This window comes from Loa loa, assembly GCF_000183805.2.
Source record: "Loa loa unplaced genomic scaffold supercont3.11, whole genome shotgun sequence".
Lineage (NCBI taxonomy): Eukaryota > Metazoa > Nematoda > Chromadorea > Rhabditida > Onchocercidae > Loa > Loa loa.
The window spans coordinates 194137-221848 of record NW_018108191.1 but is presented as its reverse complement, the minus strand read 5'-3'; the positions used below and the strand labels follow the sequence as shown (position 1 = coordinate 221848).

Here is a 27712-nt window from a genome sequence, read left to right as displayed (position 1 = left end):
AATAAGGTCAACAATATATGATGAGATCACCATGAGATTTTACATCATTCAAAAATAAACCAGCTGGCTTTTCTCCTGCAAATCTGAACGTTGATGTTCAGACTGTTCAGATTAACCGTGGTGCTTCAGGAAAAGAAAAACTGAAAACCCTTCAAATCTGATTACCTGGATATTCATCATCTTTATCCAGTCCACCTTCATCCTCAGAAAAGGAATCGTCATTGATCACTTCGGTATGCATATGCATATCCATTTCATCCTCCTCCATTTCTTCCTCGTCTAAAATGCCATCTGACAATTCGTTTTCTTCAATTACTGGCGCTGAAAAAATTTGAAAAAAATTTGATTTTCTTTTTCAGATAAACAGTTTGAAAAATGATGGAAAAAAGAAGCAGTATTCCCTTCAGACTTACCATTGGTACTATTAGTGGCTTGCAAATTGCAACACTGTTTAACATCATCCAGTAAGAAATCATCTACTTCGAATGCATCAGCAAGTGGCGCATGTGGTGCATCAGTGAAAGGGAAATTCAGACTTAACATCAGCGTGTTACCAGCACTTAAGTTAATAAGACCAATTCCAATGTGTTGATGCAGTTTATTAAGACTAAGTTGATTTCATGATTGGTAAAGAGATCAGTATATCAGCACCAAGGGGAACATAACTTCATCACTTAATAGGGAAGTGAGGCAACAATAAAAGGTCATAGGACACGATAAGCAAGCGGATAAACGAGTAAATTATAAAAGATGGGACTTTATCTCCAACAGATGAGGGTAGATTTCCACTTTCATTATTATTCATAAAAGGATTGGCATGCAACAGAAAATCAATAAAAAGATTCCTCTCTAGAGAGGGAAAAATGGAGATAGCAAACTGAGATAACTCGATTAAGACAGAATTTTCCGGTAGAACAAACCATTTCGTTTCGAAGAATATAGTTTATGTATAACAGCTGACAGTTGACAAGACCTGCGAGGAAACATATTAAAGAGGAACTCAATACTCATCCATACTATGTTCAATTTTCTCGAGGATACTTGAATGGCACAACGACTGATTTCTTCAAAATGACTACTACGGACTAGCATGAATTATACTAAGACATTTACTGCTATTTCTGCCCTCATAAAAAAGTATATGAAATGAAAATTTTGGAAACTATAAGTTCGAAAAACAACTTGCTGCGTCAGATGAAAATCTAGAAAAACAGAATTTAGATGCTTAAAAAGCAACTGTTGGTAATTTATATAGTCATTTTAATCAATAACTGTTTAATAATTCGTATTGAGAGATAATTCGTATTGAGAGATTGAGATATTGGATAGAATCATCGTGGCACTAGAATGCATGAACTTGAAATGAATAGAAAATAAGATAATTAGTCAGAATTTCTGAGACAAACAGAATAGGAGGTTGGTAAGGAAAAACCTGTATTATAACAAAAACCAATTTTCTCTTTATTGCTACAATATTTCAACTCAGTTGTATTTGAAAAGTCATTTTATGTAAATGGTTCCTGCACGGACATTATCGGTAAAAACCGAAATATTTTTAACATAAAAATAATGTCGATATTGTACAGATGTGTAGTTCAATCCAACATTGCGTATGAACCTGCTAATCAACATAATTTTTACAGTATTTTACAATACGAGCTGAACTATACATCTATACAATATCGATACTACTTTTATATTAAAAATATTTCGATTGATAGACATTTCAAACATCTCCCATTCATAATTCAATTTACAATAATCGCTAATTAGGAAAATATTCCAAATTACTTGCAGAAAACTGAACTGCTATTTATTAACACTGAAGTTTTTATATATTTTTCTACAAGGGCAAGAATTCATTACCTTGACCAACAGTATTGTGCATATCGTCCTTTTATTAAGATCACTTTTAGCGCTGTTGTCAAGATGACTAACACTAATATTATGTAACACATGAGGCAACGTAATATGTATGCGCAAACTATTCATGCAATAATAATGTACTAATTCTTGAAGGATGCAAAAAGTGAAGCTTATCAAATGTAAAAATAGCCAGTGCAATAGAAGACGAATGAAAGTGCTATGTTTGTATTAGAGCAGCTGAAATGACATTCGTACTCCCTTTATTGAAGGCAGATGCATTAAGGCCTAAAAGTGAGCACATCCTTCACCTAAGCAAAAAATGACTTCCTGTGGAAGAGATGAAAAAGAACAACCTCCATCTAGGTAGTCAATAAACAGGTAGGTTCACAGAGGTCTTAGTAAGCTTTCCAGCAACCATGGGGTAAGGAAAATAGAGAAAAATCGATTTACTTAAGGGAAAACAGCATGTCTGCGATTACGCCATCCTATTAAACTCTCTGCATCAACATAACGAAGCTTGATGATATTTTATAAAAACTTCTGAATTTTTTGATAGAAGTGAATTTCGAGAGAATATGCCAAAAAAAGCTGAGCAAATACATCTTCAAGAAAATTAGGGAAAATTAAGGAATTAGGGAATACTTCCGAATAGAACTAAAAAATACATATATAACGATACCTAATAACTGATAAATTTCAATTTTTAAGAAAGGAAATGATGAAAAAAAAGTCGAAGCAAGAAAAAACAACAAAAGAAATGAACAACTTCATGAGGAAATAAATTTTTCTTAGTATAAATAATGTAAGAAACGACAGGATATTTGGTTAAATAAAAGGACATAATTTAACGCTCATTCTAAGAAATCAATAACCAAGAAAAAGAAAGGGAGGGCGACAAATAGTATATAGCATTGAAGCATCAAAAAAAAACAAACTCTGTTCTAAACTGGAAAATGTTAGCGACCAAACAGCTGTTCTGCATACCCTAATTCTTGTGGAAAATAACATATGTAACAACATTACCGAAAGTAGTCGAAGCAGCACACTTTGTGGCATTCGATTTGTTCCAACAATGTCGGACGAATTATTTTCATTACCTTTTCATACATAATAAACATATAGAACAGTTGCATGGAACGGATAAGTGCATAAATTAGAAAACGAGGTTTCTTTAGAGCAAACTCAATACTAAAAATATATTAAAAAAGAAAAACGATCCGATTCAATAAAATATCACCATATTTTTCTATGATTTGCAAAATATTCGTCGAATGTTAAATAATTTTGGCTTAAACGATGGTAATATAACTTAAATTTAACTGTGATCGATTTCATGCAAAACAAAGTTCTTTTACCTTAATAGGAGTGCTGAAATCGCTTATTTAATTTGAGTTCTACCCACATGCTTCCAAAATTTACTTTCATTTATTGTAAAATTCTTCAGCATTTGAGATAGTTTAGTGGTACCCTACTCACTAATCATTTACTTGCAAAACAGCATTCATTAGTCACCTGATTGTGACCATTTAATCAAAATCATGCGAATAAACAAACCTTTTTCCAATCCTTTTTTGAACTTTTTCCCATTGATATGTCTCAAAAGATCGTCTGGATCTTTTGAAATGATCTTCATAGTAATCTTGCAACCGAATTCATGAGGACTAAAGAAAAAACGGTTACAAGTTTTTTATTTCAACAACTACAACCCAATAATGAATGATTTTATATCGTCGAGACAATGAAGCATTAACATCTCCCTTAACCAAACAATATTTAATTTGCAAAATGATCCATAGGTACACGGCGATAATATACAAGAACAAATTAGACTTAAATTCGGTCCTAAATTCGAAATTATGTTCTTTGAGAGCAAGTTGGATCCTCGCATATATGCGAAAACTGAAAAAAAAGTACCCAATATCATCGAAATATTCACCATATTCCTTCATAATCTGATGCATCTTCCATGCACGAACAAATTTTGATGTCTTAACGTATTGGTCGAGTTGATCAAAATTTGAAGGAATCTCGTGCCCAGTCAATGTACATCGTAACTACAAATGATTAATGAAGGAATGATTGACGAATGTATGATTTGATTTCTATACCGTAAAGCACAATACTTGATGGAAAATAAATAAGTCATTTCCATGAAAGTCAAAAAAAATCAAAAATTTCATGCTCGTCATTTTCATGAAAAATCAAAAAAAATTAAAAACAAACCTTTTGCCTTTCATCGTATTCAAAGACAGGATATTGATCCAAAAGACCTTGCAACTCTTTCGTCATTCTTATGGTTCACTGACTAGAATAAAAGTTTTCAATTACCTAAATAAACAGTACTTCGCCATTAGCACCACTTTACTCCTCTATACGTATTAACTTCTACTCAACTAGGACAATCGCATATTCGAAAGCTTCAGTGCCTCATTTTTACGGACCGTGTAAATTTGATGCCTAAGTGATACGTGAAAGACAGGTCTTGAGTTGTTCTGCGCTGACTTGTATGCATATTGGCGGTGCGGGATGAGACTTTATAAATTTACAAAGTTAAATTGCGTAATCCAACGATTGTTCGATTTGCACATAAACTGTGGTCATGCACGTAATATGTAACAGACCTCTTAAAGTACTTTTTTGCGGCGGTATTGTCAGATGCTGATGTCTTTAAGATCCCTTAGCAATTCTTGTTGTTATATACTTTCCAGTTTGGTAAGGTAACTCGTTAGAGTAGCCGGAACCGTTTGAAAAACTAGTACTTAGTAGTAGTAGTTATTGATTACTTCCGCAAACAGTGTGCCCCGAATATTGAGGTAATCGTTGATTTATGTTCCAGGAGAATTATTGAATTGAAAATGATTTTTATCATTCACTCCTTTCACTTCTTGTCTCTTGTTTTCCTTTTTTCGTTTTCATCAAAATATGACCGAGAATGATGTGCAAATTGTGTGGGGAACCTTCCCAGTTCTTGGGGAATTTTTTCTTGCTTTCTAGACATGAAGTTTTCATTACGTTACTAATAGCATTATATTATGTGAATTATCCATTCAACTCCCTGCTTTAGTTCGCTGCCACAGTCGTCTAGGATTTCTCCCATCCACTTATCGCCTTTGTTTCAATTAACTTTATTTTCAATTGTGTTCTGACTTTCTATATCACTTTCTTTCATCGGTGAAGTTTGTCGTCTATTTTATTTTGTAAAATAAACGATTAGGAGAAATAACTCTATTAAGTTAGGTACTGAGTAACACTGTTAAGTTTAACACCATTAATAACACTATTAAATTAGTTACTGAATATCAAATAATATTCATCAAATAATACCCTTTCTTTTAATTAAAATTTTTTAACTGATTTCAGCAAAATTCGGAAAATCAGTTTTGATAAGTTATGCTTCTTTAAAAAACCACTTTTATTGATGAAGGTAAGCTCTGGAAGATCAAAACACACAATGTAATTATAACATTAGTAATGAAAAGTAAGGAAAAAACAGCCTAATTATTGTGCAATATTTGTGTTTCTCTTGGAAGTTTCCAAAGCTAATGTTTCTGTTGGGCCATATGAAGGTTCGTGTAGTTCATACTCATATTTTCGCCTGCACTATCGATATAAGTGTGAAATTCATTATTTAGGTAAGTGCAGGGTTGTGAATGGAGGAATGGAATCCACAAGTGCTTAACGACCATTTGGCTAATTTCAGCTACATCGGAGAGTAGGTTAAAATCAATTCACTTATAGTTTGCTTATATCAATTTACTAGTTGTCACCTAAATTCAAACGCTTTCAACATATCTTCCAAAAATTATCAAAAGAAAAAAAAATAACTTCCATCATTTTTAAATACAATGGAGGATGGCGTAAAGATTAAGATCGCAGTTAGCCTGCTGCCTCTTACTGTTGTATCCATTTATGCATAATTTTTGCTACTTTACACATCCATGATTAATCACTGTCGATCATGCTTTTCTTTCGTCCTTTTGGCTGATAGAAATCTGATAGCAAAAAAGAAAAAAAAAATTTTAGATATGTACCCTGTGACAGCGACTGGACTGTATACAAGAAGTTTGCTTCAGACACGGTAAATTCTATCAAATATCCACATTTTCACCGCTGGTTGAATCATCTGAAGTTTCTGGAAGGCGAACCAAAACTCAAGTACGTTAGGTTTGAATTTTATATTCTTCTGTACTTTGGGATAGATCGCAAACATTAGCATAAAACTCTTGTACTTAATCATAAAAATGCACAGGAATGGAAATGAACTGCACAAAATCTTTCATGTTTAAAAATTATTATTAATAAAATCATAGATTCCGTCACACTGTGTTTACTACCTTTCGCCAGAAATATCACTACTTGAGTTTTGAATCGAAAGTCAAGAACAGTTAATAACACTGATGCCTGTATTTGTGATACGCAGTAGTCATTCTAGTATTTTTTGTTATGCATGCTGTTATAGATCTCTGTCTGATACTTCTGGAACGTCATTATTGCATGCTGTTTATGAAACCGCAAAGTCATGGTCGAGTGTCGAAAAAATGGATAATTCTGGTTTACCCCAAAATTTGCTGCATTACCTTGAGAAACATCATCAATTTGACACGTTCGAATACGCTACAGCTGCTAGAGAAGATCATCAAAAAGTAGTGGGTGCTGTGAAAAGTTTAAAAGCAGTTGAAGGGGTTTGCATTATTCGGGTTTATTTTTTACTTCTTTATCAATTTTATCATCTTTTATATTCACTGAGAAGAAAAACAAGATATATCATAGTCCTACTATATTCATATATTACCCCAAAATTGCCTTTGTAGTTTTATAGTTAGTGGAAACGGAAGAACGAGTTTCAAAAACTTTCGAATTGACAGCTGAAGGTAATGAAATGGTTGAAAATGGTTCCCACGAAGCGAAGATTTTTCTATTTGTGGGGCCAAATGGGATTGATCAAGCGGAATTAATGGTACTACTTCGTTTAGTAATCCGAGTTTGTGTTTGATTTCCAGGTTGCTACATGGAATCATTTTATAACGTGCCTTATTTTGTCATAAGTGATTAAGAGGATAACAAACAAGATAGTTTGCAAGGTCTGTGACGCCTTCAGTGAAATAATGTCATACTTTGAAAAATATTTCACTTACAGAAGCTACCATTCGGTAAAGTGGGAATAAGTAAAGCATTAGCATCCGGTTGGATTGCAGTTGATAAGACTGCTAGAACAGTGCGTCTAGTGCGAAAAGTAGAAACGATCAACGATAAGGTACAGAATGAGCTCAAAATGGTTTTGGAAGGGAATATGCAGAAATTGGATATGAAAACCCTAAACGAGTTGAAGAAGAGGAAACTGATGACGGAAATGTAGAGTGCTTTTTATGTTTTGGCTTGTTGCCACTAATGTGGATTAAGTTTTCTGTGGATTGCTGAATCCTAATTAAGTCCAAGGAGGGAAAGGGTAAATTATCCGTAGATTGAGGCTGCAATCAAATTTGAAATTTAAGATCAGTTGTGTAGTAGACCAACTATGCTATGTTTCAAGTAGCACAAGAAAAATGAGAAAAAAAAGCTTAGAAAAGAAAATGGCGCAAAAAAAATTGAATGCACTTTTCACATTGTATGCAGTTTACGTAAGCGTTCCATTTCTGAACGCGAAGACTTAAATCATCAGTTTATCGCTGTTTTTTTCTTTTTTTTTCTGTGATTGAAGCCATCACCCAACTTTTTCAGTAACATCAAAAGTTATTTGGTCAAAAAAGGTACAGCATTTTCGACAGTCTTAAGTAAACCCGAGGTCGATCTCACGGCAGACATGATTAACAGGTAGATAGAGCTCTGATCGTAAAATATTTTTATTGATACGTTTTTTGAGCAACAGCTTAATTTTTGGTAATTTTATAGTGGTTCATGGAGGAAGAAGATGTTTAAGAAGTATAACTTTGACGCCTTAGGCATGATGCCGGCTGGTGGCCATCTGCATCCGCTTATGAAAGTGAGAAATGAATTTCGGCAGATTTTCTTTCAAATGGGGTTTGTTGAAATGCCTACTAACAGGTGAGATATTGCTTAAATTTGATTGAAAGTTGGGTTTAAATGTTAACAGTGTTTTCTTTCTGCTTCTTTTTAACTTTGAAATAGTTCGATGGTCTACCCTGCTGCTTTAATGGCGGAAAAAATTGGGCTTATGTGTTGATTTATTTACAATTTTTTTGAGATACGTGGAATCTTCCTTCTGGAATTTCGATGCTCTGTTTCAACCACAGCAACATCCAGCACGTGATGCTCATGACACCTTTTTTCTATCAGATCCAGAAAAAAGTTTCAGTTTCCCCGAAGATTATTTACAGCGAGTTAAAAAGGTTCATGCTGAGGGTGGGTATGGTTCCAGAGGGTAAGTTTCATTGCAAACTTCCTTAGCATAAAGAAATGTTTAATTGGTAGCTACGAAGATTCGAGGACTTTGAAGTTCAGGCGTTTCTGGAATTTAACTTTCAATCAAACAAAATAATATCATTTGAAGAAACGGACTTGGGAATTGTAATGAAAATTGTAAAATTGAAAAGTAAGGAAATAATGTGCCTTAATATAAAAACGGGCAAGATTAAATATTACTGAATTAGAAAGTAATATGGTCATTTCATTGAATTATTCCAGATTTTGTTTAATTTTGCGACCTTATCCGAGAAAATAGAATGAAACACTTTATTTATTCACATCGATGAAAGGATGTTTTTCGCACTTTGTTTCAGTTATAACTATGATTGGAAATTAGAAGAAGCGCAAAGGAATGTTCTACGAACACATACAACTGCAATTAGCGCTCATCAATTATATAAGCTTGCTAAAGAGGTTATTTCTGTATGTATTCCATTAAACTGTAGCTGGCCAAACTCTGGAATGACTTATTGTGAAATGAGTCTGGATTAGATGAGCTGAAGTATGCTTGAAGTTTAATCTGTATGGTCTTCCTTCTCTTACCAAACAATTTTGAGCCTAAAGCAATATTTTTTGTCAGTTTCGTACAGTTATTTCCATAATTTATCTTTCACTTAGGGATTCAAATCAACAAAAATGTTCAGCATTGACAGGGTTTTCCGAAATGAAACTCTAGATGCGACACATTTGGCCGAATTTCATCAGGTTTGCTAACTCTAAAATTCTATTCTAAATGCAAAGCTTCTTCACAATTTCTTAAAAAGAGCGGTATCGTTAATTACTAATCATGTTTGCTGTTTTGCTTAATTCTTTTATGTTAAATTCTATGGTCTGTTTGAGCTGTTTATTTTCTAGGTCGAAGGTGTTGTTGCTGAAAGGAATTTAACACTTGGTCACGTTATGGGTCTTTTCACCGAATTTTTCCGCAAATGTGGTGAGCTTCAATCCGAATATCTTTTTAAGCTTTCAGTTTTATGTTTATTTCATTACTCAAATGAACAAAAGTTATAAAGCTATTTGTTTTATTGCAGAGATTTCGGTTTTAAATTGGGAAGGTCTCATCAACGCGTGCAATTTCAGGCATTACTAATCTTCGCTTCAAACCTACCTACAATCCTTATACAGAACCATCGATGGAAATATTTGCTTTTCACGAAGGATTGGGAAAATGGGTAGAAATAGGCAATTCGGGCATGTTCCGCCCTGAAATGTTGTTACCTATGGGATTACCAGTTGATGTGAACGTTGCTGGCTATGGATTGTCTCTAGAAAGGTTAGCTTCGTCTTCGTCTGTGCGTAATTCGTATTTCGTTGGGCACTTTTCTCCATTCTATAAGAAACTATAGCGACATCATATACTCATATTTTTATTTCAGTACTATAATCCTGAGCATTAATTTAGTAGAGTTTTACAAAAATTTATGGTTTTTCTAACAATGTTTTACAGGCCAACAATGATCCGCTATGGGATCGATAATATAAGGGATCTGTTTGGTCCAAAAGTTGATTTACGAATGATTTATGAGAATCCGATATGTTGTCTTGACAAAAATTGAAATAAATTATTGTCTATTTTACCGCAAGTAACAATAATTAGTATTGGTTGTGTTTTTGAAACAGGTTGCGAGCAGTTAACTTTACTGAATAACTTTCAATCGATCATGTCCCAGACTTCGTTCCAGTGTTTCCCAAATTAATTTCGAAAGTCAATATTTTCAAAAATTGCCATCCACATGATTTCTGAAATCAAGGATTTATAGCTTTAGGAAGTCACTGCTTTGAAGTTTAATGTTGTTCCTTAGAATGCTTTAAAATCTCACTTTGATGGATTTTTTCAGTCTTTTTTATGAAATCTTAATATTGCGACTTTCTCATCATCCGATGATACCACGTAGCAAGTATGAGGGTAATCATTTTGAACGGTTAAGCGAGACTTGGAAGGTCCATCCTTTCTGGTGTTCGACTTTTCGATGTCTAGAGAAAGATTGTTAGTTAAGTTCCGAAGCTTTTTTGTATGATTGGTGGAGCAGCTTCCCAGGAATTTCCTTTGCGTTTGCTACAAAATATTAATAAATGGTCTGACTTATTTTCCGTTTTTTACATTCTATTCAAGTTAGTTGGAATTGCTCGATTTAGAGTACGTGAAAATGCATCTCAGAATATGATATCTATTGCTATAACAGGAAAAAAAACTGGAATGCTAAATATTGAGTTTTCGAATTTCTATATTTTATCTTGTTATTCGGTTTTGTTTTGCTTTCGTGTTGTTACTAGTAAAACTCCGTAATAATAATGGATTATATTTCGAGGTTCATAACCGCTTTCTGTCTCTTCTCTTGTTAGTCTGGTCGCTTAAAGAATTATCTATGTCCAAACAATTTTTTTTAAATTACTAAATTTGCTTTCTTTGTGAAGAAATTTCACTTTTTAGTGAAGTGATTGGCAACAAGTGATGAGAGTCCAGTAATCGGATCTGCATCTCCCACTGATGTAAGTGCATCATCCAGTTATGCAACAAACAAATCTTTATGGTGACATGTCGTCCATTAATACATGCTTCTCTTGCCATGATGGTCAGGTATATCCGATGTGGGAAAAAAAAATTTTGGAAAGACCGTGAAAATGCTTTCAGGAGAAGCTTTTTCCAGTAAACCAGGATATGAGTATATAGTGGACCAATCCGTGGAAAAATTTATTCTTGATTCTTTTTGCTTATCTAAATTATCATCTTAGAATTCTTCGGTCGTATTTTTTAAGAAAACAATGGCGAAATTATAACGGTCTTGGCAATTAGAATAGTCAAGTAGGAAGTTGCGTATTCCAGAAGTTTTTGCGGATGTAATATGTAGGTATTGTGATAGAAGTTGTTTTACCATCCCTCAGTTCGTTCTAAGTACTGCACTTGCTAATAAGGTTTTAAATGTTTTCAATTACCTAATTTTTATCATGCAACATGTGGCAGTGCTTCCCCGCGTTTAAATTGCAAGTGGTGCTATGAACAGATCGTGTTTTATCATTCATTAGTTTCGCTTTTCATTCCCTAAGGTGCTGAGATTAAAGAGCTGAGTCAGTATATGTTTCACTTTAAATAATAATTTTAAGCATTATCGATTATCGCTTCTTGCTTTAAGGTAGAATTATTGCGTGGATTAAGGTAGAATTATTGCGTGGATTTAGCTGGGAAACTTGCACTTGGCTTTTGTCTTTCTCCATTTTGATTTTCCTGATTGAAAAGTGATCAAATAAAAGACGGGTATACCGGTAGGTTGCTTCAAATTGAAAAAAGTAATGTTGTGTTGTTGGTACATTTCAAACTTTTGCTCTTGATTTTGCCATTTGAGGTTTATCTACAGTGATATTGCTAGCATTACCGGAAAAATTGTTCTGACCTCAGCATGAATTTTCTGTCCAGTTCCTGTCCACCATTTTTTTTTTCATACTAAATCTCAGAGCATCTAGATGGCTTCTGGAAAATACTGTGAGGCAAAACCGTTTTTTACCTGCAATATTCCCAGTAAAAGTCATCTTTGTACTTTATAGAACAGATTTTAGGGTATGCTGAGTACCCTTATGAGATGGGCGTGCGACTTAACCAAGAAATCTCCAAGATTGGTGTTTTTTCAACCAGTAAGAAATCGTTTCGGATTAAACAGAAGAGAAAAATATAGGCGACGCATTGATGAATTTAAAGAGAAATTAGAACAGTCGAAACAGAAATTACCTTATCAGGAAGATGTGATTCCGCTCCGTCCATCGCGTGATTTATGGAAAGCACTCGGATTTACTGTTGGAGTATGTCAAGTTTTGCACTTACTGCAAATTTTCTTCGCTAGTTGCAGATGTTAAAAGACAGCAGTAAATGGCATACAGAAATATCTTCCGACATACCATTTAACAAGCATTATATAGTGACCGAAATTTGATTATTAAAATACAGTCACTTTCATGGCTGTGCAAATTTTTAGGTATACCATGTAGTTTAGAATTTTAGATTATGATTTATATTATTTTCCTGTTGTTTAGGTTGGAGCTGTATCATTTGCGCTGGCTACAGTATGTGATCTTAAAAGATCCAATAACAGGTACATGTTAAATTTAGAATTTTCGTTCTTTTGTCTGGACACAAAGAAATGAGATTCTTCTCTTTTAAATACAGTCAAAATATAGTGAGTACCAGTTGTTTATTTCGATTTCATTAGTTTTATTTTTAGGACTTAGCTTTCAGGTGGCGTGAAATCTACGAAGTGGTCAGTGTAAGATATAATGAAACCAAAAATCATTTGTCTAAATATCGTCGACTTCGAGATGGTGTCAAGTGTACTTTTATACTCGTTGGCATAAACGTAGTGGTGATGCTGATGTGGGGCATCAGGTCTTGGCAGATTTTCATGTGGAGATGGTTTACAAATAGTTTTGCTTCAAGTTCGTTTATATATTTTCACTTATAACTACTTCAATTATAACTCTTTACATTTTCTAAACTTAGGAAAACTTTTTATATTCTCACAAACCTACTTAAAGCATATACCTTTTAAACTTGTCTCCACGATTTCCTTAGTATTAATACTTAGTTTAATTGATTCAATTTTCTTGTAACTCGTGCATGAAGTTGACATCACCATTTACTCGATTTGATTTTATTTTTCGAATTACACAAGTGATTCCAAGCTTCACAAATAATTTCTTACTCTCAATATTGAACACGCATACATTCTACTAGTGTATTGTGATTTATATCCTGTACTTAATGTGCTTATCAAATGATGTATTTTAGAAGCTCTTTGTCTTCCAATGGTATTAAGTGCTTTCTCTCATGCAAATATGCTTCATCTTGTGCTAAACATGTATGTGCTCCACACATTTGCCCCTGTTTCCATCGATTGTTTTCTTGGGATTGAGCAGGTTTGAGATTAAATAAAGTGTCTTCTCATTTCTTGTTAGTATTGACTCTGAATCATTATTCTGTATTCACTCCTTTTTTATTCAGAGTAGTGTTTTTATTTAGAATGTTGTCTTTCTGCTAATTGATGAAAATCTGATGTTTCGCTGACTGTATTTATATTTACAGTTTTGGGCTTTCTATGTAACAGCCGCTGCGGTATCGTCCTTGGCTGGAATAACGCACAAATGTGTAATAAGGACGAATCGACGAGCTCTTGGAGCTGTTAGTTCTAATTTTATCATTTCTGAGATATTTTCGGTCCATTCCTTCAGAAAGTATAAATCGTGACCTAATTACTATTTAAGTTGCTACTTTACAACTTTGCAGAGTGGTGCGATAATGGCTCTATTAGTATACACATGCATTAAATTGCCAGATGCAAGACTAAAAATTGTTTTTGTGCCCCATTTTGATTTCTCAGCGAAGTCAGCTGTGACTGGAATGATTGCTTTTGACTTCATATGTTTGCTTCTCGGTTTCAAATTGTTCGATCATGCAGCACATTTAGGAGGATCACTGTTTGGATTGTATGTTTGCACTGTATTTATAAACTTCTCCGATCAGTAGCAAAAATTTTTTTGAATTGACGGGAGTCACATGAATTTCATAAACAGTGATGGATGGCATGTGTAGGATTTTAAAAAATGTTTTTCGTGATTTTAAAAAGAGCTCGTTATATGCTTTCTTTGCTTCGGGTAGTGCTCTTTTTTGCTTTTTTCGGAAGTTACATTTTTATATTATATTTTTTTATGTTCCAAAGAATGTTCCAGATTCTATGGTATGTATGGTCAGCATCTTATCTGGAAAAAATATGGTGACCAGATCCTCAAATTATGTGGTCTAAGTGCAGAAAAAAGGCGAGACATGGAGCGACCACGACGAAGTCGAAGTATTCCGCCTCGTCATTCTTGACTTTGTTCCTGATTTATATACGCTTTTTTTTTGCTTCATTGCTCATGTGATTTGATAATATAAGTATTGGAAGAAATGACTTCAAGGCATCCGTAAAGCCTTGTTTTTAGGAAGGGCTGAATTTTCTTATTCTCAATTCTCCTTAATATGATAAGAGATAAAAGAAAGATGATTCCTGCTGATCTGATCTCTCTCAGCAAAACCTGAAGTTTTCGGGGTGAAGAGGAGGATCAAGATAAGTTGGTGCTGAAGACAGAAACTAGAACCTCACTTGGAGTTTAAGTCCATGGTTCCTCTAATTTCTGATACTTATCATGACATCTTGATTTCAGATATTTTATCAAAATATTTTCATCATTTTATAAATGCAAAAATCTGTAGACCGATGTCATCTCTGTCAATTCCTACTCGGCATCGTACAGGTGAGTCAAAAAAAAGGCACCCCTCGAACTTCTATAAAGTTGTTCCAAATGATAGCACTGCCCTTATTGATTCTTTTTAGTTTTTGTAACACTCGATGTGTAGGGCTCAGTTAAAGCCATTATTTTTGAGCAAAACTAATACCCTCAAGTTTCCAGTCAGAGTAATATGGTTCTAATCTTTAGTGAATTGGTGAAAATCCTTTCAATTTTCCAGTTAAATTACACACAGTAAGCAGGTCAAATTCACAACACTTCTTCCACAAAAGTGGTGATTGTACATTACATACCTCAACTCACTTATTAGATTTTACTAAAATAAAGCGTTCAAACTTTTAAATACCTTTACGCCTTTCCAAAAAGAACGACAGGGAAGTATATCAACTGAGCTATTGGTGTGCCATTTGTATTTTTTTCGGAACTTCCAAGCTAGCAATTCATTATATGCTTATTTCTGGCTTTTTCGTTTTTTCTGTTCTTCTTTTTTTTGTGGGAACGGATTTCTTATTTAGCACTCTTCTCATTTTTTATTTAGTAACTAAATAGGTAAAATACTAATCCTATAGAATCTCCGCATTAAATTTGAGAAGTTTCTCGTACATCCTCCAAAAAGTTGGAGAGAAATATTTCATTCCAGGGATTATTTGATTTGAATAAAATATTTTTGTGAAGTCACAACGAAATATTTTTACTTTCTAATTTTCGATATGACAGAACTACTTTAGATCAGTTATCGGTGAAATTTTGATACAGATAAGTACTCGAAGTTTTATTTCATACAGCGTGACCATAGAAATACTGAATGTTTTAAAATTTCTTCTCGGCCAACATTAGGGATTCGTTCTGCCTGGATACGAAACACGAACATAATCCATGGTTGGCTTACGTCTCTTCCTTGATTCCTGTGCAGCAGAAGGATCGCAACTCGGATTTCCCCATCTACTCCATTCTGAGCAGACATTTCGCCTGTTGCCTCCTCTGTACGATTTTTGCTCACCACTGCTGAAACATGTTTGGAAAATCTAGTTTTCCCTTCTGTAAGTCTTTGAAACTTTCACCGAAATATCAAAACTAATTTTCATTAATTTTAGACTGACTGAAATTTCCAAAGAATCCCCCCTCCCGTTATTATGCAGAAAGATAATATAGAATTCCCCTTTATTCCATGCACATCATAACAAGCGCAAGTGGTGGAAACATACATGTAATCGAAATTTCTTTTTGGTCTTTTGCTCCATGGATACACAATGACTGGGTTGGAAAAGCCACTTGCAACCTCTACGTACAGCTTATTAGCCTGAAAATCTTACGCCGACATAACTACCACTTCAACAGCTTTTGTACCGGTTAATCTGATTGGCTTACCATTGTATACCGATTGGCGAATAATTCATTTAGATTATCTTCCGTCTTTTGATTGACAAAATCAGTTAGATCAGGCAAGTCACGCAACCCTGTAAAGCAGTCATTTGAAAGAAAGCTAAAAATCAAGGACACCAATCCTCACAGCTTACAACTTTACCATCCATGAAGCGAAAATAAACCTGATATACCTGCACTAGCACTGCTTACTTCTTGGGGAAACGGACGTATCTGAGCATCGCATGTGTCCGAATCATTATTTGGGGCGACTGTATCCGCTGTTTTCTCTGGATCATTCATGTGCACTAAATACAGTTTCACCTGATGGAGACTTCTAGTCAGAAAACTGCGTCAGCAGATTATTTTGATTAAAAGGATTCGTGCTGAATTAGGAAATGCCATAATCAATATACAATATTCAGTACAAAAAAGTGCACATTTTATTGCATTAATGTGTAAAGAAGGATTTATTAATCAAAACAAAATAATCCGAAACAGTAGATTTGAAAATAATTTTTTTTTACAGAAAAACGCGAAGTACAAATAACTATAAGCAATAAAATATTACCGGATTTCTTCGAAAAGCCCATCATTATCTGATGGACCTCAAAAGAACCAACTTTACATTAAACCTCTAGAACTTTCCACTCGCTGTTATCCGTAAATATATATTTTCAAACTTCATCAAATTCCAATCAAATTTTGATTGCGATCTCAACACTTCGTAGTCAGAATAATCAACAACATTCATAACTTCTAGAAGACATTATTAAATTTTTTCGAAGAACCGCTTGCTTTCACTCCTTCCATAGAAACTCGAACTCCTTTACAATTTATCCATTTTCTATGCAGACATAGCAGAAAAGCCGTACGAAGCAGTGGCTAAATTCTTAGCAATTTAGTCTTATCCCCAATCTAATTGTTAAAAAACGTGGATTTCTGACTGTTTTGAAATCTCATTCTTTATGCCAATTAAATTAGAGTAAAGCGAAACTTCTTGCCGCAGAACAAGAAAATTCTCGGTGGAAAATTTTGTGGCTTAAGCTATTGTTAAATATGCATGACGAATGCAAAGCCGATAAATTCGCCCGCTATTTTAAACTTGCAACTAGAAAATACCTTAAAAATCAGCTGCTGACGAAGCAGGAATAAAATTTGTAGGGGAATTGAAGAAAAAAAAAGTTTATAAGAGGAGATACTTACTGGTCCATGGAAATACTGGCCCATTATGTCCATTAACGAAAACCTTTTAGACAGAAAAACTATACATTTAAAATTTTGATGCAATCGAATAACAAAGACTTTGCAAAGCAGCATGAGCATTGATGGAGAAGAGTGAAGCAAAAACTCCGAATGACTGGCCCAAGGTTAGGATCTCGAGGAAAAACTAAAGTAGATTACTTTCAACAAAAAAGATTACATGAACAAAAACGACTATATGCCAAAACTGAGGTTTCCAGCGCTCCTTACTTCCATTTTGTCTACACTCTCATTTACTATATCTATAAGCAAAAGATTCAAACCTATAATTCGCAAAGAATGGCAAATGAGTAGTAGGACAGATGGATTAATATTCTTCTGCATCGTATTTAAAAGTTTGGAACAGATTACATGGGCAGTTTTTGTAGGATAGCAAAAAACTATAGATGAATTAAAATCAAGCAAAAACAGCTTTTGAATAATTGCTATTTGATAACATAACAAATTTTAAGCTTAAAATTACATAAGCAAGACACAGAAAACTAGGAGGGGCTACCCTCGTCGCTGCTGGAACTACTGCTTGAGTCAGAGCTCATCTGTTCAACATTTGTTACTGGCGGTGGAAGTCCTCCTCTAACGGGACCTTGATAGGATGATGAGGGACTAGATAAATGCGAACTACTTCCCGTCATGGATGGACGTCGTTGCAACAGGCTCGCACCTGATGCGGTGCTAATGCGTGGCGATATGATGCTACCACGGCCGGCTGGATTTCTACCTCTAGGTGATGAAGATGACTGTTGAACAAATGTAGCACGTGGACTCCATGATCTGAAATGAAATAACTCTCATTTCCAAACAAAATAAAAACTTAAAATCAAAAAATATCTGTAAAATCTGCGTTTATTAACCCCAACTGCTTCTTAACCAACACCCGAGCACTTTCAGTTTTCATTTTCCGGTGATACTTGAAGGTATATAGTTCATACGTGCGTTAATCCAACTGTAGATCACATTCCTCGTCAACGATTAAAGGAAGATTATTAATATGGAAAATACCTTTGCTGTTGCTGCATAGTTGCCGAATACGATGTCATCGGTGAAGCGCCACGTCCGCTACCACGTAACATCCCGCTAGTACTGGCAGTAGGTTGACGAAGCAAAGATAAAGCTGGAGGAGCTGCTTGTACTATTACACGTGGCGCTGCCAATGCTGATAAACGCAATTCTGCCTATAAGTCTCTTAATATGTTGATTTCAAACTATACTTGAGACTTTATGGAATATGTAAGTTATCAATCTTTATGAGAGACACAAAAGAGAAACAGGTTTAAGAGAGGATTTTCTAACAAGAAGGTTACGAATATTTTCCACTTATTAGTTTAAAAATGCCTAGAGATGATTTTCTTTTTGTTTCCATTATTAGCAATAAAAGAACAAAGATCCTCCAACCTCGGTAGGATATGGTCGAGATGCATCGCCAAGCTGCCAACCAAGCGGCGCTGCGACGGCGTATGTTCTACTGATCTGATTGGCGAAACGAATGATCGTTTCACTATTTACCCTGTTTGCCTCTGATTGGCGCATTTCCTTCACTTTTTTATCGGCCTTAAAAACAATGATTTTGCAGGAACATATGCCTCAAAGTGGAAAGTAACAGGAAGATGATGAAGAAAGTTATCTTCAGTGGTTTCTTTCAACTCTGCTTCAAAATCTTAGAGCCATTCTTTACACTTCACTTCCTAACTTCAAAGTTTAATTTTGGAAAATGCGAAAATACAGATACTCATCTATGAAACAAAGCCAAATTTTTTCCTATACCTGAAAAACCATCTTAGTTATGAGCTTTTCTGCAGCCATCAACTGCTTTTGCAAATCTCCAAGAACTCTATCCCGTGCTTCAACCTCTGCTTCCAATCTTCGGATTTCTCGCTCTCTTTGCTGGTAAGCAGGTACTGAAAATACAAGAACAAGATATGGATAAGCAACAAAAGTTTACAGTCAAACTAACCTTTGGCAAGTAGCTTCGTTAATTCAGTATGTTTCTTGCGGAATGATTCACAAAGAGATGTAAGCGATCCACAGCTTCGATCTCTGTCCAGAACAAACGCAATTATCTGTAATAAAGCAATTCAATATTCAGTTTAATGAGATATTGGGATTAAATAAATGAACCCCACTTTTTCCTCAGAAATCCTGCGCCTCTCTTTCATTATTTTACACTTCTTCGTTTTTTGTTTTGTTCCCAATACTAGTTAGTCATGTACCAGCGCTTATTGGATAAGGACAAGTGATTCTAAACAAAATCTAAAAGGTCTCTTAACTTCAACAAAGAGACGATGAGCAAATTACCGGATTTCCAAAAGTTATAGAAAACGTGAACTGAAAAGAGGGACTAGCCCAGTGAAAAGATACCATCCTGTACAGATAAATGGGAAGCTTTGCAAACGAACTAAAGAACTGTTTTTTTCTAAAGTTGTGGAATGAAGTTGTGAAATAAAAACTTTTTTTGAAGTTCAAAATATAGTTTGGAACCATTTTGATAGTCGCTTCCAGATCCTCCGTACTTTCTTGCAAACGTTCCTTCAAACTGCACCTATCAGCCATCGGGCTTCCTCAAGTAACCTTAGACAGGTACTGCGATCTTCAGAATAACCGTAAACCTTGAATCAATCTAACATCGTTTAACATTTTCAGCGCTCGTGAAATCAAGATAGGTCATGACGCAACAGCCATTGGACCACTCTTTTGTTCTACTTACCATCTTACCATTTGGTATGGATTATTTTCTATGAATTGGAAGGAATGAACGACAGTGTTTGATAAAAGATCAAAGAGACCACTACATAGTAGAATAAAGACATTGTTGACAAGATAAATGCTATTGAGAAGTATGAAGTCAGAGGAAAGGCAATAATTTGTTGCTTTACTTCTCTTCTTTCCTAACATTTCTAAAACTTTTTTCCAACTTTTCGAAATTCTTTTCCAACTTTATAAGTTTTTTTTCAATTTTTTAAGTTTTTTCTAACTTTTTCTAGTTCTTAACTCTTTCAAGTCTAAGATTAATTTATAGTTTGGCACATTTTTATATTTTGATTTTTTTTCAATGGAACCTTACGTGAGGCTATCATAATGATACAACGTGAAGTAACTTCTATATCACCATACTATCATCATGATACTTTATTGATTCTTCTACAGCAGTTTATGAGGAAACGATATAATCTACTGCGAACGAGTTCGAACAGATGAGTATTGATTGATGTGGCTAATTGATTACTTTATATCTCACTTCGGAGTTGATATTTCTATATTTGCTTGACTCATAAGAGTAACTTACATCTTACTTTGTCCTGCAAAGATACAACTTATATTTACTAATGGTCTTTTCAGTTATCTTAAACACTTATCTTTCATATTCATTGCAGAAAAAAATGTTGTAAGCAACATTTCTCTTCTCGTTTCATTCATTAAAGAAGCTGTTTTTTTTTCTGTTTAGCATTTTCTCTATGCTTTCAAAAATTGACAGTTTGGCTTTGTTAGCATAGCTAAACATTGTTGGGGCTATTATTGATCAATTCTTGTTAATGTTATAATCTTCCTTTTAGAACAACAGAAGAAATTAGTTGGACAGTAAATTATTAGTGTAAGGAATTTTCTTTTAGATTTCTTATCAAGCGGTTTACAGGAACTACAGGAAATATTCAGTGCTTTCTAAATTTCATTTCTAAATTTTCAATTAATTAGTGATTCCAATCCAGAAGAAAAGTTTTTGAAGAATTAATCGGTTAAATCATTTGTGATTTCCAGCAAGACAATGAAGATTTGTTATTTTAAAAATGAAATTTAAGATATTTTTAATACCCGCATACCTTGCTAATGAGGAATGGACAGAGAAATTAACGAAAACTGCGCCAAATACTTTAACACCTCTTTTTGTGGCCTTTTTGAATTGAGAGTGATTCAAAGTTTGCAATCTTAACGACTAAGGAGCTGGAAGAAATTACCAAATTAAGAGTTCGCTTTTAAAGATTTTAAAGGAAGAGCAATCAAAGTGAACTTTCCATTTAATCATTTCGGACTAGCGACGCAAAGTTCTTGTATCCTATAGAATACAGATTTCTTGACTTTAAATTATTAATCGATTCAAATCAAAGCATTTCTCTGTTCGGAAATCTTGACTCAAGTTATTCAAATTAATCATTGATCAATGAATATTATTAAATTTAACAAATTTCGTTCGTCGCTTCCCAGCAAGAAATGTTACTAATCATCAATTTTAGTGATCATAGGAGTAAGGGACAGGATCGGAGAGATTTGACACGTCGATCTTTGACATGTGCTGAAATTTAATTATCCTGGGATAAGTAATTTTTTAAGCAAATTGCCAGCGAATCACAAACTTATTCTAGCCCTTTTCCTTCCGCTTATTTGCAATCATAGATGATGGTTGAGAAGTCATGAGAAATCTTCACCTTCACCAAACGATGGATTCATATTCTCGGAAGATTGCGATTACAGTATTCAGAATAAGAAGATCAAAAATCATCGAAGATAGGATAATGCAAATTTGCGCATTCAGTTATTGCATTTGCAATTCCCTGCTCTTCAGTTGTTTTCCTCGATTTTTTTTTTAATTTCGCAGCAAAAAGAATAATTTGCGTAGTCGTTACTGAAGGAAATATTCGGTCTTTCTCTCAATGCTTCTTGAGGGGCCGCAATTTCAAACCGATAAACTTCACTTTATACTGGCAGGCTAAACATCTCTTCATTTTTGTAATGTTGACAGTTTATGAATCATTTACGTATTTCGGTGGAATTAAATGTCATATTTCAAACAAGTCAGTCCTTCATCGTCAAGTAAAGGTAAGAATTGGTAGAGCAATTTCAAAGTATGAACAGAGTGTCTGTAAGATTTATATTTCTTTTATCCTCAAACACAAAGGTAAGAATGATTTAAAAATAAATGGCATTTCAAAAATATTATAATTCAATTAGAAAGAATTTTTTTCCTTTTAGAAAAGAAAAATGTAACTTGCAAGTAATAGCCAATCATTGCTATTATATATTCAATTACTTTTTTTCTGGTTCCTTATTTCGTTCATTTTTTCATCTTGAAAGGCTTCATCCAGTGATTCAGAAAAATTGAATCGTTGGCACAGAGCAAATTGTATCAATAAAGTACCCTTTGCTTGAAATAATTTGCTAGCCTAAATGAAATAACTTGCTAGCTCAATCTTCAAAAAAAAAGGCAACATTATATTATAAGGTTCGTACATTTCTCCCTTTCAAACATATCTTCTTTCTCATACTTTTTTTCTTATCAACAAGAGTGAGAAACAGTCTCTTAAACCATCGGAACACTTTCATAATAATTTTGGCCTTCTTGTAAACAGTTTGAAATATTCTGAAATAGTACTGCTTGATCTCTCTTAACGAAGTTTGATTGATCTTTTGATCTTTTTATTTTTGCATTTTCTTTTTCAACTTATCTCAAAATGCAGATCTATTTTCGTCAAGTGATTTAATTGTGTGACGACAGAGTAGACTTGTCTTCCTGCTTCCCTATCATCCATTCAACGCTTTCCTGTCATTTAAAAATCGAAGTACATTCCTGAATAATGAATCAAAGTACATTCCTGGATTGTAAAGCATTCCTGTCCTCCTCCCCTGCCCATCTTTTATATCCTGTTTTTCACCATTCATCCATTCATCATCACATTTTGCATAGGAACACAAGTTCCTCTTTATTTTATATATTAGCTTTCTTCTTGCAGCAATAGAACCCGTAATCAATGACCGGTTTATCCAGTTATTCATCCAAGACTGATTCCTTAGAATTTCTACTCCTTCGAAGACTTTTTTGGATTATCTGAGTTCAATTTGTCAAATCGACCATAACAACGTCTGTTTGTTTACTTCACTGTATCATTTGGCGAATACCACCATGCGGTAGCTTTTCACCAAAAATTCTGCTGGTCACTATTCTAATAATCGAATTTAGAACGCATATTTTTTCTTCCAATCAATCATCCCAATAAATTGCTGATTTCATATTACTAATTTTTGAGCGCAAAAGTAGAATTAGCGAGGTATTAAAATAAAAGAAATTGAAGACATTTGATCCATTTTTTATTTTCATATTGATATTATGAATGAATAAATGTAATTAAAATAGAATTCCTGTCTTTTGCCAACTTTACTGAAACATGGAAGTGCTGCAATCAACACTCCTTCCATCTCATCATCCCTCCTCAATTAAACTTATCAATTTTATTATCAATCTGTTTATATCGTTACAAAGGACTGAAAAAACATAAAGTTACATCTATGACTAAAAAAATAAAATTCTTGAAAATTTAGAAATTAAACTGGAAAGTTTGCTTGGATAGCCGTAAGTAGTCTTTCTTATGCAATACATACAAAATCAGTCCATCAGAACTACGATGACAATAATTTAGCAAAATCTCCAAAGCTGGCTGCTGTCAAAATGTTTTGAATTCAGAAGTATCAAACAGTGGTGGAAATGAATCTAATGAGGATGGCAAGATTATAGTAAAGACGATTTCTTTCTCCTTATTAGAAATATGACGAAAAGTTCAAAGAAATGGTCCCAGCAAATGGCTAATTAGAAGAAGAATTAATTGCACAAAGAGAATCGTTTGTTCCCTCATAAAATCGGAAAACATTTTTTTTGGCTTCAAAAAAACCTATCATGGACTCATTGCATTTTACAACACATCTTGATATGGACAGGTTGATGACTAAAATTTGATGAAAAGAAAAAATGAAAAAGGCATAAACACCTCAAAAGAGAATCTTCTTCTTCTTTTCGTTATGATAAATGAAAATGATCTTTGTGCCTTACATTTGGGCCTTCTATGAAGAAGGAAAGTAAGAAGACGATAAAAACGCTTTCGCCAGCATTTGCAATATCAAACTTTTGTTAAGTATCACTTTTGATTTGCTCCATGGAAGAATGAAGGAAATTTTTTCTTGTTTCTAATGCAAATTAAAAATTAAAACAGCACCTTAATTGTCGCATGTCACAACAAAAATGAAAAAAAAATGCAATATTCTTGTCACTGAAGTTTGCTAATTGAGTCGGACAGATGAGAGGAACGTGTAAAAGAATATATTTTCAAAAAGCGAGGGAAAAATTGAGATTTTTTTTTTGCAACTTCTTCACACTTAGTTATTACAGGAGAGAGAAATCTTTGTAACCTGCTAGAAATATAATAGAGATATGCAGAAAAGCGCATTTAAGAAATAATGAATATGCCTGTTATCCGGCATCTCTTCCCGATTACCTGATTGTTATCCTTCCGGAAGACTAATACATATTTTACATAAACAATCAAGTTTCATTTAATTAGACTTTACTACTGTAAAATATTCATTTTCAGTTCTAAATAAATAATAATCGATGAATTTTGACTACGAAAATTGAATTTGATTGAATGTTCGTTTACCATCGAATAGTTCACTCAGTAATTATACAGTTTAAAAGTGGATCTTCATTTGATTAAACTTTTTATACTTTTTCGAGTATCCAATACCTGCTAGGTGAGAGGAAAAAAAAATAAAGAGATAGATCCTATAAAAGTGTATAATACATCTTTTTATCTCAGCCTTTCATGATCAACTTTGATTAATTTCAAAAAGTTTTCATTTAAAAAAGTCTATGGTTCCATTCGAAAATCGAAGTGCATTCCTGAATCGTAATCAAAGCACATTTCTGAATTGTAAAGTATTCCTGTTCTATTCTGTCCAGTCCATCTTTTTATGCCCTCTTTTTCACTGTTCATCCATTCATCATTACAGAGAGATTTATGCAATGGTCAAATGTCAAATTTCCATTAGGCATCGATTGCCAGCTATAATTTCCATAATACGTAACAACCATACCTTCTGTCATAAAGAACTTTGACTCTGCTTTGGATTGTTGCATTTGTGGAGAAGTGGAGCTCACGAAAGTCATCAAGATTGGTGTGTTCACTGGAAGTATAAAAAGTTTAAGCATCAAAATTTATGTTTCAAAGAACTGTGACAGTTTCTTACAATCTGTTGGAAAATGTATGGAAAGGGACAAGATCACTCAACCATTGCATCATAAACCCTCGGCAAAGTTTCTTTCCAGTATGGGCGGTATATGTCTTCGAATCACAAAAAAGCTTTTTAGAACAAAGAGATCTTGTGTGTCATTATGTGTCAATGGATGTTTTCAATGAATTCATGCAATTATACATGATTTCTTGTTGTTTTAAAAAGTTGAAATTTTAACCTGTCTCTTTTGGTTTTTAAACATTCACTTTTTCGTTATTGTGTCTTTCTTGTTAGCATCATTAGTTTTCAGGCTTGGTAAGATATATCAATTTGTTGTATTTGGTTGCCATGATAGATTGCAATTCAAAACGCTCCCCAAATAATAAGCCTGAAAGATATAGCTAAGTTAAATTGCAGTGAGGGCCAGGTCGACTTATGCACTTGGACTGGAAGTGGAAAAATTCCAGTTCCCTGAACTTTATTCCTCATTTAGACTATTCTTATTCTTTCTCGTTCAATTCATCACTTTTTCTATTCTTTCCTCCCATTTTTATTTAGCTAATACGGTATCTTTTGGTAAAGGTATCAACAATTTACAATATATTTACTCTTAAAATTATACTTTTTTTTCCATTTTTCTGTCCATATGAGAGACACGGAATAATCTGACGAAGAAAATAAGCAATGGTTTCTGTTTTACTTGGCCAGATGGAATACTTTATGGCCTGAAACACCACTAGAACCAGATTTTATCTTCTCACTCTTTAATTCAGCCATTCTTTTCAACAGCACAGCATAATTTTGAGGCTAAAATGAGGCTAATATAAAAATGTTTCATAAAAGAAAATAGCAGACCAGAAAAAGAGATCAGCACCACAACTTATTCCCTAACTAGTTTTGCTGATAACCCGGAATGATTATAGGACATTGCAGAAATTCAAATTTGGGTTTCACGTCCCCTAAAATCAAATACCAAAGCTAATGCTTTCCTATCTTTTTACAAAATAAATTACTGATACTTCAACTAAGGGATAGTTGTTCATGTCAAAGAGAAGCAGTATTTTTGATCTGAGGGAAAAATGGAAAAAACCAAAAGTATCATCATCAGCAAAATCAATGCACAGGACATCCGGACAAATATTTGAACAAATATATTTGTTGACCGGCTGCATTCCGGGTCGTATCTTTAGGTGGACCACATTATTTCTCTTCTATTTATTTCATTCATCCATTTTCTAATTTCAAAAACTTTGAACCGATGGGACCCAGTCGGTTGAAATGTAATTTGAATGCTTAATCATGTCGATGTTCTTTAAATAATGTTGTTCCAAACGTATTTTCTGACTTTTGAATCAAAAAGTCTAAGTTTTCATTTTTGACACTGACGGAAATGTCGCAATGACATTTTGTCAAGGATTTGGAAGAATGTTTCGGAAATTATAGTTTTTTAAATACTAAATATTATAACCCGCATTATTCACCCGTTATATCCCGGTTAAAGAAGGTTCCAAAACGAAAATCATGTAGCTAATCAGCTTTCAAATATAGGAATTTTTAAAGTCACACTAGATAGTAACATTTGTCTTCCAACTGGTTTAACTGCTTCTTTTTTGAGCCATTCAAAAAGTCAAACTTTCTTCGATATATGCCATAAAAAATAATACCTTTAAGAGAAAATTTTACCAGAATGCACTCATTTCCTATTTACAAGGCTGGTCAAAGTTGAATAATTGCTCACTTTTTTTTTTTTTTGGTCAGGAAGAAAGGTAAATTTTAATGGCCGAGTAATAATTTAAAAAAAAAAAGAGATTTGTGATGGAAGGGAGTGTAATCTATTAAAAAAAGGTAAACATTTTGGCTGCTACCATAATTTTGGAACATAACTTTTGAGATACGTCGTAAAATATCCTTTTAAGAAAAGATTTCGCTATATCTCTTTCGAAATCCATTCAACTTCTATGCTTTCCATTAAGCATATTGCTCGCACTTCCTTGCAATAAGCATTTTGCTCTTACTATCTTGCTAGCTTTCAGATCATGTAGATCTGACCTGGACATTGGTGGCCCCCGGTCAAACAAGGCTCTCCAACAAATTTTTCTTGCTCGCGGAGTTGCGGGAGAAGCCTGTCGCTTTCCCGAGTGACACTTGGGTGCCATCTTGACAGACGATGGAGGCTTCCCCTGATTGGCTATGTATGTATATATTTAATGTCAGGATCAATTTTCTTTATCACTTCTTTTCATTTCAATTCCATTTCTCCACTTTGTTTTCTTAGTATCTGACCATATATTGACCAGGTTCCTTTTCTTTTTCAGTTGGGAATGTCCAGTTTGGTGTTTTTGAATACAATCTATCTTTGTTTTGTTTTGTTTTTTCCACAATTTTCAATCAATGCTGCTCTTATGTAGTGATTCCCCAAGTTTTTATCTACTTTTCATTTGTCATATCATAAATTGGTATGCCAGCCAAAATCTTTCAATGTTAAAGTCCATTGGTCTTTCATCACAAGTTCATCATCTGAACATTAAAAATAATGATGTAA

General features: G+C 33.9%; 6 protein-coding genes across 6 annotated transcripts; 2 read left to right on the top strand and 4 right to left on the bottom strand.

Annotated features, from left to right (window-relative positions):
- Positions 1-151: 151 nt before the first annotated feature.
- On the bottom strand, positions 152-4249 carry LOAG_16639 (hypothetical protein; the record flags this gene model as incomplete). Its single annotated transcript, XM_020449287.1, has 4 exons — positions 4090-4249; positions 3781-3920; positions 3421-3527; positions 152-321 (listed from the first exon to the last, which is right to left on the bottom strand). Exons 1-4 carry the CDS (start codon positions 4153-4155, stop codon positions 152-154), a joined length of 483 nt encoding a protein of 160 aa, XP_020307203.1. The 5' UTR covers positions 4156-4249.
- Positions 4250-5493: 1244 nt separating this feature from the next.
- LOAG_01536 (hypothetical protein) lies at positions 5494-10388 on the top strand. Its single transcript, XM_003137075.2, has 13 exons — positions 5494-5578; positions 5890-6021; positions 6326-6548; positions 6686-6823; positions 7004-7218; positions 7585-7677; positions 7756-7908; positions 8069-8245; positions 8604-8703; positions 8908-8994; positions 9145-9223; positions 9370-9562; positions 9737-10388. Exons 1-13 carry the CDS (start codon positions 5517-5519, stop codon positions 9843-9845), a joined length of 1761 nt encoding a protein of 586 aa, XP_003137123.1. The 5' UTR covers positions 5494-5516; the 3' UTR covers positions 9846-10388.
- Positions 10389-11414: 1026 nt separating this feature from the next.
- On the top strand, positions 11415-14330 carry LOAG_01535 (rhomboid family protein). The gene is made up of 8 exons (XM_020445777.1): positions 11415-11550; positions 11842-12081; positions 12313-12371; positions 12515-12711; positions 13064-13191; positions 13358-13453; positions 13559-13758; positions 14002-14330. Exons 2-8 carry the CDS (start codon positions 11845-11847, stop codon positions 14141-14143), a joined length of 1059 nt encoding a protein of 352 aa, XP_020303802.1. The 5' UTR covers positions 11415-11550; positions 11842-11844; the 3' UTR covers positions 14144-14330.
- A 905-nt stretch (positions 14331-15235) lies between these two features.
- Positions 15236-16490, bottom strand: LOAG_01534 (hypothetical protein). Its single transcript, XM_003137073.2, has 4 exons — positions 16116-16490; positions 15928-16016; positions 15765-15859; positions 15236-15564 (listed from the first exon to the last, which is right to left on the bottom strand). Exons 1-4 carry the CDS (start codon positions 16222-16224, stop codon positions 15393-15395), a joined length of 465 nt encoding a protein of 154 aa, XP_003137121.1. The 5' UTR covers positions 16225-16490; the 3' UTR covers positions 15236-15392.
- Positions 16491-17464: 974 nt separating this feature from the next.
- On the bottom strand, positions 17465-19861 carry LOAG_01533 (hypothetical protein). The gene is made up of 6 exons (XM_003137072.2): positions 19660-19861; positions 19136-19241; positions 18946-19079; positions 18577-18732; positions 18184-18356; positions 17465-17955 (listed from the first exon to the last, which is right to left on the bottom strand). Exons 1-6 carry the CDS (start codon positions 19729-19731, stop codon positions 17667-17669), a joined length of 930 nt encoding a protein of 309 aa, XP_003137120.1. The 5' UTR covers positions 19732-19861; the 3' UTR covers positions 17465-17666.
- A 7258-nt stretch (positions 19862-27119) lies between these two features.
- LOAG_01532 (hypothetical protein) lies at positions 27120-27326 on the bottom strand (the record flags this gene model as incomplete). The annotated part of the gene is made up of 1 exon (XM_003137071.2): positions 27120-27326. The coding sequence occupies one exon, from the start codon at positions 27324-27326 to the stop codon at positions 27120-27122; it is 207 nt and encodes a 68-aa protein (XP_003137119.2).
- Positions 27327-27712: the final 386 nt, after the last annotated feature.